Raw genomic sequence first — 13,127 nt, 5'->3', positions numbered from 1 at the left:
TGAACAAGAATTAATGACACATCCACGCATGCGTAGAGTGATGCATAGGAGACAACAACTGAAGGATTATTACAAGAGAAAATGAGGCCACCTGTGGTTGGGTGGGGCTCCAGTAATTAGGGCTGCTGCCATAAATAGCAGCGTGTGGGTTTGGCCGTTGTGAAAGAGTATCTGATCGCAGTTCTTCAGGAATCATGTGTTGCTGTTTTCTGTACTTTGTTTGTTGATTTTTCACGTCTTTGAAACCAAAGCAGAGCAACGTGTGTGTGTGTGTGTCTCACTTCCTTGGAAGAAGAAGGGGTATGAAGTTTCTTCACAGCTGCTAGCTAAGTACTTAATGACTGCTTAAGGAAAATTGTACAGACTACCCTGTTGTTTTGGGACGAGTGCTCTTTGCAATACAAAAAGAGTGCTTAGTTTATTTTGAATTTTGTGATAAAGAACATTGTTTTGAGTTTTCAAACATGTGTGTGTGTGTGTGTGTGTGCGTGTGTCTGCAATTTGTACCCTTGAATTTTCGGGAGGCTCCTACCAGAGAGCCCGGCAGAACACATATTTTAGGTACGAATATATTAGTATTTGCTGTTAATATTATACAAGGATATTATTCAAGCAGTATTGCATTTTACCTCTTTTTAAATAATTGATTGATGTTTTATGTCTTAATTCAATCTTCCTGTGTCCTATAAAATGCTACATCCCATTATCAAAACACGGAAATCTATAGCAATTATTACTAAAGTTAATGTTCCTGATTTTTTTTTGTTTGAAGACATCTGCATATGCTGTGGAGGGTTTGAGATTCACACTCAACATCCCTTGTTTCATGGAGGAATGTGTGCTCCTTGTTCGGTGAGTAGCTGACAAAGTTACAGCATCACTGGAAACGCCTAACAATCCCAGTAGTCATTATAAGTAAACTATATTCAGGCTTCACTTCCAATTATGAAATGAGTTTTATAATTTTAGCCTACAGTATTTTAAAGTGCTGTTTTATGACTGGTTGAAGTGTGTTCATGTGTGAATTACAAGTAAACAATTTTATGAATTACGTTCATACAGTATTCAATAAATAGCATTATGAATTAAAATAGTAACATGAAGTATGTTTTGTGTCCTTTTTCTTTTTATAAGGAAAGGTTTTTAGAAAGATTTTTCCTGTGTGATGATGATGGCTACCAAGCTGACTGTACCATCTGCTGTTGGGGCAAATCTCTAATAATGTGTGATCATTCAGCATGTCACAAGTGAGCAATGTCCAAATGCTACAAATGAAAGTTTTAAATGTTACAAAGCGTGAAGCTAAAGAAGTCTTTGTCTTGCAATAAGATTTTAAATGGGGGGGATAAAACATTATTTTAATTTACTTGATTTGAGGGTGAATATGATATCATATTTATTAAAAATCATCAAAATGACTAAATGGGAAGTAGGGCATGATAGCAGTAGCAACAATTTACTATTACTATTATTGTAACAAATATTCCATTTTAATTGCAGTTCTATACAGTTTGCCAAATTACCTTCATGAAACCTCCATTTTTTTTCCTGATTACTGTTGTTTCTCAATTCATATCATAATAAGTGATCTATTTTTTGGGATGTGCTTATTTGACAGCAAAGTGTTATGAAGTAGAAAGTGATGCTCTTTCTAATAGGCAAGGAACCATCATGCAAAAAAAAAAAAAGCCCCATCGATTAATCTTTGCAGTTAAGACTGTTCCCTACTCAGGTCACTTTTCTTGGCAGTTAGTAACTCTAACGCAGATAAAAACTATATAAAACTTTAGATATTACTGAACTATGAGTTTAGAAACCCCAACCAGCAAAGTCAGTGACAAAGTATGCTGGGATTTATAATGTGCTTCCTCCCTGACCTCCATCATACTAAGGTGTGTACCAAAGTTTTGTATTAAATTTTAAGAGTCTTTTGTATACTCTTGAATAGCCAAACATACAAAATAACTCAAAGGTATTTTAATAGCATTTCTTGGGACAAGTAAACTATGTTATAAAAACAGAATGCAGCAAGGCTCAGCTGTTAGGGAAGACAAACAGAAAAATAATACTTTATGCCTTTAAACAATTTTATTTTTAAATTTATTTAGATGCTTTTGTGAAGACTGTGTGGACACCCTTGTTTATCCTAGGCGTGCAGAAGAAATAAAAGAAACAGCTCCCTGGATATGCTTCATGTGTGCCCCTCAACGTGTACATGGATTGCTAAAGAGGAGAATAAAATGGCGTGCAGTTCTGAAACAATTCTATGATCAAGAATCTGTAAGGAAAAGCTCATTTTAAAATGTTCAAATATTGCTTGGCTTTAAATTAACTGTACATTTTGCAAAGGATTTTGCACAGAATAATTAGCTAAATTAATTGATTTCTGATAGGGATGTTATTAAGACAGAAAACACAATAATTGTTTTGTCAGGAGGTGATATAAATGCGTAGGAAGTTAGCACCCACCCCTCTCCTAGAAGAATGAAATGAGAGAGAGAGAAAGAGAAAAATGAGAAAATGATAGAGGGAAAGAACAAGGGAGAGGAAAATGAAACAAATGCGAGAAAAGGGAAAAAAGGGAGAGGGAAGAGAGAAGTGGAGAGGAAGGAGGGAAGGAAGGAAGGAGAAATGGAGGGAACAAGGAAGGAAGAAAGGAAAGAAAAAAAGATGGAAGGAAAAATTGTTTTTTACTTTAAATAAGGTATGTACAGTGTGCTTAGGTATTTGTTGATAGGGTTTTTTTATAATCCGGCCCTCCAACAGTCTGAGGGACAGTGAACTGGCCCCCTGTGTAAAAAGTTTGGTGACCCCTGATCTAACGGAATGCTTAAACTGTGTTATTGAACCCGATGTAGCCTTATTGTACTCATGTGATACATGTAATAATTGAAATAATTATTTCTAAAAATAAGAGAAAGTGTGGGAGCTTCTAATTGTTATTAGATTAATTAACAAATATTTGTTTTATTGCTTGTGTTAGAACATCCCTAATATATGGATATATCAGCTATTATCTCCATGGGAGAGAAAGTCTATCCATGTGCTTTCACTTTTTGACAATATTACACAGGGTAAGTAAACAGGTACAGTAATATAGACACAATTTTCTATCCACATACAGTAAACTATAACTTTCTTAGCTGTCTTGGCTCATTAGAAGCCAGCTGTTTTGCAAAGCCATTTATAATCATATTCCCTGCTGATTGCTCATTGCAGTCTGCATTTTACCATCAAGTGACTAGAAGATAGGGATAGTGCTAAGGGAATCCTTTAGATCGGGGTGTCAAGCTTGAGATGTCACAGCAGCGTCATTTGATGTATTGTGACTTCCCCCCCCCCTTTGCTAAACTGGGCATGGCCAGTACATGATGCATCTGGCCCGCAGGATACCCCTGTTTTAGATCTTTATGCAGGATACTGTACCTTTGGACTTTTCCAGATCTGTTTCTTTATAAATCTTTATGAAGGATAATTTACATCATGAACTAACTACATTAGCCTTAATATTTCTGGGCTTCTATTTCATTTGAAAGAAGGTAAATGAGGTAGATAGTTATAGAAGTCCTCCCCCCATACACGCAAATTGCATGTAATATTGCCTTTTGAATGCTACTTTTAAAGTTACATTTGCTTCATTCCATGTTCATTGAAAAATAAATGGCATACTCATTGAGCCCATTGGTTTCTGTAAGAAATATTAAATGTTTAACTCCTGCTGAAATCATTTCATTTATTATGAAAAATATCAAGTATCTACAAGTGGCATCAACTGATCAATCTTTAATTTTGAGTAAATGAATATAATCAGTCAGTCAAATAAAAACATGCTATGTAAATATTGCTTAGTGAATCTAAGAACAATTAATACTTAAGCACATACCAATAAAGGGACAATATTTAATTTAATCCACTTAAAACTCTGCACTGTATTCATTTCACTCAGGAGAATACTGTACATACATACAACCACCTTCCTCATTTCATGTTGTTTACCAGAGTTTAATTCAGTGTTTTTCAACCAGTGTGCCACGAGACATGGTCAGGTGTGCCGCGAAGCTCAGAGAGAGAAAGAAAACAAGAGAAAGAAAAAGAAAGAAAGAGCAAGAGAGAGAGAAAGAAAACAAGAGAGAAAGCAAGCAAGAGAGAGAACGAAAGCAAGAGAGAGAGAAAGAAAGAGAGAGAGAAAGAAAGCAAGAGAGAAAAAGAAAGAAAGCAAGAGAGAGAGAAAGAAAGCAAGAGAGAAATAAAACAAGAGAGAAAGCAAGCAAGAGAGAAAAAGAAAGAAAGCAAGAGAGAGAGAAAGAAAGCAAGAGAGAAAGAAAACAAGAGAGAAAGCAAGCAAGAGAGAAAAAGAAAGAAAGCAAGAGAGAGAGAGAACAAGAGAGAAAGAAAGCAAGAGAGAAAAAGAAAGAAAGCAAGAGAGAGAGAGAGAAAGAAAGCAAGAGAGAAAGAGAACAAGAGAGAAAGAAAGCAAGAGAGAGAAAGAAAGCAAGAGAGAGAGAGAGAAAGACATAGAGGGAAGTAGGGAGGGAGGGAGAAAGAGCAAAAAAGAGGAAAGAAGGAAGAGAGAAAGAAAGAGGGATGGAGAGAGAGAGAAAAAAAGAGGGAGAGAAAGAGGGAAAGAGAAATAAAGCAAAAGGGAGGAAGAGAGAGAATTTTTTTGTCCAAACTTTTTTTAGCTGCCTTCCCCCTCTCAATGTGCCCCATGGTTTTGTAAATGTAAAAAATGTGCCGAGGCTCAAAAAAGGTTGAAAATCACTGGTTTAATTGACTATCTTTGTGTGTATCCAAGACAAACTGAGATCATGTATTATTCCTAATGTATTTTGCATTTCTCATTTCATCACTCCAGAATTGAAAAGCTTGGGGTTTTTAGGGGAAAGGGGAGGCAATGGGTACTTAAAGTACTTGGATGATGTCACAGATGTGATCAGAACAAATGTAAGTACAAGATGCTTTATACACATTTTATTTTTCAAGATTATAGTCAGTATATTGTTAAGAGGGGGAGGTGTTTGCGTTGAATAATTATACTGTGTGGATTGTTTTATTGATTATTTTGAGGAATAATTTTTGTATAGTAGAGTTGACAAGAGGGCAAGCTGCAAGGAAATGGGGAATTGAATGTTTGGGAGAAAACAGTGGCAAGAGAAACAAAAGTTAAAGTAAAAATAGAAACAAAAGCTGAATTTGAATATACCCTACTACACAAAATATAGTTATTCACAGTGGGATAGAGGGAGGTTTACTATATGCTTTGAGCCTGACTGGAACTGAGATCTGTGTGCGGTCTGCTGGAGTAACTGGGTGCCCATGAGAAGAACTGTGCAATTGTTGAGAACTTGATAAAAATTGGATTTTAAGCATAAGCTGAGTAAGAGGCAGAGGTTTGGGTAGGGGGGAGTTGGATGCTGTAGGTATTGGGATTTTATGCTCATTCAGGAGCTTAGTGAGATAATTTTACAAGAACACATAGAATGTTGTTTTTCAGCAGCTGCAATACCGGGGGTTGGAGATTATGGATTATCTAATTAATATTAATAATAATTTAGCAACAGGTTTGAATGAATTTGAAATTTATTCATTTATTTTATTTATTTATTTATTACATTTGTATGCCGCCTTTCTCCGCAGACGCGGGGCGGCTCACAACAGCAACAGAAAACAATATATAATACAAATTCAATAATTAGAAAGCTAAAAACCCATAATTTAAAAAACATGCACACAACATACCATACATAAACAGTATAGGCCTGGGGAAGATATTTCAGTTCCCCCATGCCTGACGGCAGAGGTGGGTTTTAAGGAGTTTGCGGAAGGCAAGGAGGGTGGGGGCAGTTCTAATCTCCGGGGGGAGCTGGTTCCAGAGGGTCAGGGCCGCCACAGAGAAGGCTCTTCCCATGGGACCCGCCAAATGACATTGTTTAGTCAACGGGACACGGAGAAGGCCAACTCTGTGGGACCTAATTGGTCGCTGGGATTCGTGCGGCAGAAGGCGGTCCTGGAGATATTCTGGTCCGATGCCATGAAGGGCTTTATAGGTCAAGACCAACACTTTGAATTGTGACCAGAAATTGATCGGCAACGAATGCAGACTGCAGAGTGTTGGTGTAACATAGGCATACTTAGAAATAAACTATTGTCAGTGGGTAGAGTCTTACCCGGTTTGATATATTTTAATTGGGACTTGTAGATTAGGACAAACTACTCTTTTTGTCCATTAAATATATTAATTTGTGCATCAGTATTATTAATGATAAGTATGTTAATTAATGAACCAAATCAAGTCTCTGAAGCTGATTTATTTAATTTACTAGATAGACGAATGGGGTCCATTTGATTTGATTTTTGGCTCAACTCCTCCTGTAGCAAAAGTTTACAAACATCCATCTGGTAAGCAACTTAATCATATATAAAACGAAAATATTGATATACAGTGGGGGGGGGGGAAGTATATAGTCAGACACCAATTGTGCAAGTTCTCCCACTTAAAAAGATGAGAGAGGCCTGTAATTGACATCATAGGTAGACCTCAACCATGAGAGACATGAGAAAACACATCCAGAAAATCACATTGTCTGATTTTTAACGAATTTCTGTCACTTATACTGGCACATCTCTTCCTCTTCCCTCGCCCTCCCTCTTTCTGTCTAATATAAAATCTTTTTGCAGGATAAAGCTTTGGGTATACATTTAAAAATAATGTTGTACACCTTTGCCCAGTGGTGGGGAGAAACTAAGTATACTGCAATTGCTAAGTGAAGGCAAAACAAATCACAAATCATTTTCATTTTTTTTGGTACTCTGTAGGATTTCAAGACAACAATCTAGTATACTCTGACAAAAGTTCTATAAGCCAGTATAAACTCAGCAATGGTGACTTGTCTTCTTTTGATGGTCCTTATGATTGAGTGCGGACTTGAATCTGAATCATTTTAGTCCTAGTTCAGACACAAACCATTTGTTCCCACAGATATTGGCTATTATTTACATAGTAGAGTTTGGTGTAGTAGTAAAGGCTCTCAGTTTAGAAACCTGGGAGTTGAATTGTGCCTAAGGGTTGAAGCCATCTGGGTGAATTTGGGCCAAACATTCTCAGCCCTAGGAAGCAGGTAATGGCAAAACACTTCTGAGAAACCTTGCCAAGATGAAGTGCAGGGATTAGTATCAGGAGTCATAAAGTGATTTGAAGGTTGAAATAAAAAAGGTGGGTACCATGAGCAATGGCAAAAAATGAACCCCCGAAAACAAGATGGCAATGCATGTGCAGTGACAGACACCCGGCTTCTGCACATGCACAGAAGGAAAAAAAATTCCCCCAAAAAAATCAGGGGGGGGGGAATAATATTTTTTTTTAAAGATGGCAGCACCTATGGACTGGCACTGACCAAACTGATTCCATGACATTGTCGTGACATCACCAGCAGGTTGCTTCAAATTCAGGTAATCCGGTCTGAACTGGGAAGAACTCACCTCTGGTTGGTACCATAAATCTACGAGACCAATATTATATTTTATCAATTTAAGAATGTTAATATGCACGTCTCTTCTATTGCTGCCCATAAGCATAAGTTGAAATTCACACTACAAGAACTATGGCTGACATGAACCAATTACTAATAATTTAACAACTTTCCCCTTTCGTAGATATAGTAAATTATTCAAGTTGTATCCTAACCATATTGGCTAGGGATTTCTGAGAGTTGAAGTTCATGCATCTTAAAATTCCTAAATTTGAAAAGCACTGCTGTAAGGGATTATTTTAGCCATTGACATTTGTGGCAGTAGCCAAAGAACTAGATGGAGTTTTGGTGTAACTTCTTGCTATTTCCAGATCCAGAAGTATATCTTCCCTCATTCATAACCACCAAAATTGGGAGAGGTTGCTAGATCACCAATCTACATATATAAAACTTAACATTACAGGTTGTCCTTGATTTATGGCCAGTCAAGCTGTTGTAAAATGTATTAACTCCTGTGTCATATGACTGTATTCCAGGTACTTGACAATATATCTATGACAGCTTGCAGCATCCTATAGTCACATAACTGCAATTTGTGACTTTTTTAAATCAGTTTCTGGCATTTTTTGTGTTTCCCGATTTACAACCAGGTGATTTACTTAATGATTGCCCTAAAAGCTGTCATAAAATTAGGTTTGATCAAGTGGGTGCTTGATTGATTTACAACTATCATGATTTACAATTGAGATTCTAATCCCAATCGCAGTCATAAGGATTACCTGCCAGTGCCAGTGAAATGAGACAACTCCCTAATTGAATGTTATTGAAAAGGTCCAAAATTCTGGACAATGGAGAAAGATCATATAATAGTTATCACTTAAAAAAAAGACTAATTTTTTTTTTTTTAGAAACCATTTTCAAAAGCTATTTACAACAAAACAAACTTCTTTCTTTCTTCTAAAGCCTGGTATTTTTACCAATATTTCCGTATACTTCAGTATGGAAGTCCTGAAGAAAAAAATAAAAAGCCATTTTTTTGGCTATTTGTAGACAACATTGTCTTGGATGAAGAAGAGAGAGATGCAGCTTCTCGCTTTTTTCAGGTAAGTTGGAAATCAGTTGCTATTGGGAAGTGAATAAACTGAGTTTGTATTAATTATTTAAATACCTAAAATTCATGTAGATTTTTACTGGAGCAGTGCAAAATATGACATTGGCTCTGCATGAATCCCTGGAGAGATTTCAGTTCATCCTGTTGGCATCCACAATAAAACTCAAATGCACAAACATTATTACAGTAAGCTTACATTAAAGATGATTCCCAGTTTGTTCCTAAGCCTCATATAGAGTAGAGTAGAGTAGAGTAGAGTAGAGTAGAGTAGAGTAGAGTAGAATAGAATAGAATTCTTTATTGGCCACACAAGGAATTTGTCTTGGTGCATATGTTCTCAGTGTACATAACGTAAAAGATACATTTGTCAAGAATCATGTGATACAACACATAATGATTGTCATAGGGGTAAAATAAGCAATGATGAAACAATCAATATTAATACAAATCTTAGGATACAAGCAACAAGTTACAATCATACAGTCCTAAGTGGAAGTAAAAGGATGATAGGACTGATGAGAAAAAACTAGTAGAAATAGAAGTGCAGGCTTAGTAAAAAGTTTGACAGTGTTGAGGGAATTATTTGTTTAGTAGAGTGATGGCGTTCGGGGAAAAACTGTTCTTGTGTCTAGTTGTCTTGGTGTGCCATGTTCTGTAGCGATGTTTTGAGGGTAGGAGTTGAAACAATTTGTGTCCAGGATGTGATGGGTCAGTAAATATTTTCCCTGCCCTCTTTTTGACTTTTGACTTTTTGACAGGTCCTCAATGAAAGGCAGGTTGGCAGCAATTGTTTTTTCTGGAGTTCTGATTATCTTCTGAAGTCTGTGTCGATCTTGTTGGGTTGCAGAATCAAACCAGACAGTTATAGAGGTGCAGATATCAGGGGTGAAATGCTCCCAGTTCCCTCGTGCTTGTTCTTTGTTAAATAGCCAGTCGTGAAAGGAGCGTGAGGCTCCACCCACTTGCCTGGATGCTGCCATTTGGGTTCTTTTACGCTCTGCACAAAACATTCTGTGCATGCACAGAGAATCAAAGAACTCAAATGGCGGCATCCGGGCAGGTGGGTGGAGCCTCGTGCTACCTTCGTGACCGGCTCTCTGATGACAGACAGGCACGAGTGAATCCGCAGCATTTCACCTCTGCTTCATATAAATGGTTCTGGAAAGCAGTTCTACATTCTGTTTTGCGGAGAGCAAAATGGTAATTATTGGAAGTTCTGTATTTCTTCCTCTTAATGTTTTTTTGCAAGTGCAAGGTCTGCTTTTTTTTAGATCAACCAAATATTGAGGTCTAGCACAGGACCAGATTTGCACTACAGCATCTCCCCAGGTTACCCATGATCTGGTTCTATCTCAATGTAGCCTGTTCTACTGTATAGGGCAGCTAGAGGATGGATTGTTAGAGAGCCACAGGTTGTGTTTGAGGAGAGCTGGACTGCTCTACCCTTCAGCCTTCCTGAAGGCTGCATGGCACCATCTAGGATGTGGTAGCATTTTGTTGTGTTCGTTTAAAGAAATTCGGAAAAATCACTGATTGGTTAAGACGTGGCTAAATGTAAGTTGCCGCCAAAATTAAACGATTGTCAGTTAGAAAGCCCGCGTATAAAAAAAGGTATAAATAGGGCAACGGGTTAGCCGTTGCCCTTGTTGGGAGTTACTTTCTAGGAGAGCAGTTGCTTGTTGTGTGTTACGAATAAATATGTTATGAACGAACAGAAGTCTCCGGTGCAGTGATTTAACAGTGGCGACGAGGAGGTCGAATTCCCGCTAAGCAACCATGAGCTCGGTCATGGCTCCACCACCGCCTTTCTTCAATCAAGACTCAGAATCCTGGGCATCCTACATGTCCAAATTTAGAATCTTTCTACAAGCAAGCAACCTGCAAGATGCAGATGACGACAGGAAGCGAGCTATCTTCTTAAGCTATTGCAGACCAGCAATTTACAGCTTAGCCTCCACTCTCGTCGACCCAGATACTTTAGAAACCATTGCTTGGTCCACACTTCAAGCCAAGCTTGCTGCTCACTTTCAGCCAACAACTCCTGTTCGAGTCTACCGCCACCAATTTGTACAAATGTGCCAATCTGAAAGCGAGTCAACCAACGATTTCATTACTCGCCTCCGATCCGTCCTGGCTAAGTGTAAATTCAAAGATCCTGAAGAACAATTAGTTGACCGACTAATTTTCGGCTTGAACAACATCACTCTTGAAAAGAAATACCTCGTTGACGAAGATGCCACTCTACAGGACGTCTTGAAAGCCGCTAAAGCTTCTGAAATCTCTGAAATGTCTTTCTAGGAGAGCAGTTGCTTGTTGTGTGTTACAAATAAATATGGTATGAACGAACAGAAGTCTCCGGTGCAGTGATTTAACACATTTCATTGTGGTTACTCCCAAAATGATGCAGATTTTCAGGACAGTGTCACATGGCTTTCACTGTTTAAATAGACTATGCCGTGGAGAAACCGCTTTCTGAAAATATACCAAAAATTAAAATTAAGGTTGGGAAGGAGGCTGTGAAGGCCTGCGGGGACCCAGCAGGGCATAAAAGCAGGCCCAGGACCTACATGAATGCAGAGGGATGGAAGTGTTGGGAGGGGGACATAGGCAGGAGGGAACTGGAGCATCCCTGCAGTTGATCATAAAGTTGGGCACTGGGCATATTGCCAAGTGCCTGAATTTTGTTTATTTGACTATGGGGGCACTGCAACAAGGCTCCTAAGTCCCTTTGTTCAACAGCGTAATAAATTTGAACAACTGATAAATATTAGTCTTTGATTACCTATAATTCTGTTCATTAGAGGCAAGATTATAATGGTTGAGATATAAATGCTGTATGTTTGTTTTATAGATGGAAGCAGTTCTCAGATATAAACTAGATGACAGCAGTGTCCAGAATGCAGTGCATATCTGGAGCAACATTCCATCTGTTAATAGGTGAGTAATTTGTTTCTCAGTTTAACTTAGCATGTTCTTTTAAAACCGAATTAATGTAAAGTGTTGTAAATAATTTAGGAAATCATCTTTAACAATTATTTGCTTTTTTCTGTACTATAAAAAATTTTCAGTATTAGGTACAGCTAAGGTGCCTGAATTTATATACTGCTCAAAAAAATAAAGAGAAGAACACTTAATCAACACAATATAACTCCAAGTAAATCAAACCTCTGTGAAATCAAACTGTTCACTTAGGAAGCAACACTGATTCACAATCAATTTCACATGTTGTCAGCACATTCAACTTTGTACAGAACAAAGTATTCAATGAGAATATTTCATTCATTCAGATCTAGGATGTGTTCTTTGAGTGTTCCCTTTATTTTTTTGAGCAGTGTATAGGTATGTATACTGAAACTGAAATTTTGATAAGTATCATGAATTACATCACTCTCCCAGTCTCCTAACAACAGTGTACTTACTGTAAGCTGTTTGGCCTCCTTCAGATACCGTATTTTGCTAGTTTACTCTGCCTTTCATTCCCAGGAACTATAGCTATTGGTCAATACACCAGGGGAAGCTAGGTAATGTTTCATATGAACTCCCACACAAATTTTTTATCATTTGACGTTCAAGTCATATTTAAGTTTAAATCAATTCCTACAACTCATCTGGGTGGGTGGTAGTCTACAGTATTTTGGAAAGCCAGCCACCTGGGGGGGTTTTTAGCCAGAGAAGCTCTGTGCTTTTAACACATGCAAAACTGAACAGGAATATAGAAAAAGGGTGGGGGTGGGAATCTACCTATCATATTGATGTCCAGACACATTATTTTGTCATGAATTTGGCATCAGCATCTTTAAATGTAGAACTACATGCTGTATTGCACAAAGAGGCCTTGTAAGATCCCCAAAGGTAAAATGGTCCAAGTAGAAAACAGGATAATCCTTTATGTTAGGTTGAACTAAAAATGTAAATAAAATGCTGAATAGCCCAATGAAAAGATGTAGATTTTGGTATGTGCTTGCTTGCCTGACTGTTTTTGTTTTGTTACATTCCTTTCCAGCAAATATTCTGCTTCAGCACTGAACATGGATTTATCTCTCTTGGCAGACAACATTTGCAGTTCTAGAATTTTCTCTCAACGTCCAGCTACACTGATTAGAGAGTTTTTTGTTCCTTTGAAAGACTATTTTAGGGCCTTTTCATAAGCCATCTTTTGCTTGAATCCAAAGCAAAGGTGACTTTTGCAATGTCATTTTAAAGACTCTGCAGATTAAATTATGTTCAGTAGGAAGATAATTTTCAGTATTTGTTTAAAATAATAATGCTCATGCTGAACATAATTTCATCTCCAAATTCATTTCCATCAAGCTACTGATCAAGCTCTTCTTCCTCTAATCTGTTCAAAACATATGGTTTAAAAACATTTATAGGCATATGATTGCTATGTCATCCAACTGTTGCTTTTTAAATTTCAGTTTAAATAGTTTTTCATACCACACACAAACTATGTGTTTCTTTTTCGGAAAGTTACATGCATAATTTCATGCTGAATATATTTAAGTTAGAAAATGCAAGTTTAAATTTTAAATTCCAAATGATATACA

The 13,127-nt window shown here is 37.4% G+C and overlaps 1 protein-coding gene across 1 annotated transcript in view; it reads left to right on the top strand.

Annotated features, from left to right (window-relative positions):
- The window catches only part of DNMT3L (DNA methyltransferase 3 like), a 25,835-nt gene extending 13,107 nt beyond the window's left edge, over positions 1-12,728 (top strand). The window contains exons 4-12 of the mRNA XM_070751562.1: positions 773-852; positions 1,135-1,247; positions 2,109-2,280; positions 2,984-3,074; positions 4,856-4,944; positions 6,324-6,399; positions 8,433-8,572; positions 11,432-11,517; positions 12,584-12,728. Of these exons, the coding sequence (XP_070607663.1) occupies positions 773-852; positions 1,135-1,247; positions 2,109-2,280; positions 2,984-3,074; positions 4,856-4,944; positions 6,324-6,399; positions 8,433-8,572; positions 11,432-11,517; positions 12,584-12,728 (992 nt within the window). The remainder of the gene's footprint in view (positions 1-772; positions 853-1,134; positions 1,248-2,108; positions 2,281-2,983; positions 3,075-4,855; positions 4,945-6,323; positions 6,400-8,432; positions 8,573-11,431; positions 11,518-12,583) is intronic.
- Positions 12,729-13,127: the final 399 nt, after the last annotated feature.

The sequence above is a fragment of the Erythrolamprus reginae genome, chromosome 4 (genome assembly GCF_031021105.1).
Source record: "Erythrolamprus reginae isolate rEryReg1 chromosome 4, rEryReg1.hap1, whole genome shotgun sequence".
Lineage (NCBI taxonomy): Eukaryota > Metazoa > Chordata > Lepidosauria > Squamata > Dipsadidae > Erythrolamprus > Erythrolamprus reginae.
Note: the sequence above shows the minus strand (reverse complement) of the source record. Positions and strands in the feature narration are given on the sequence as shown.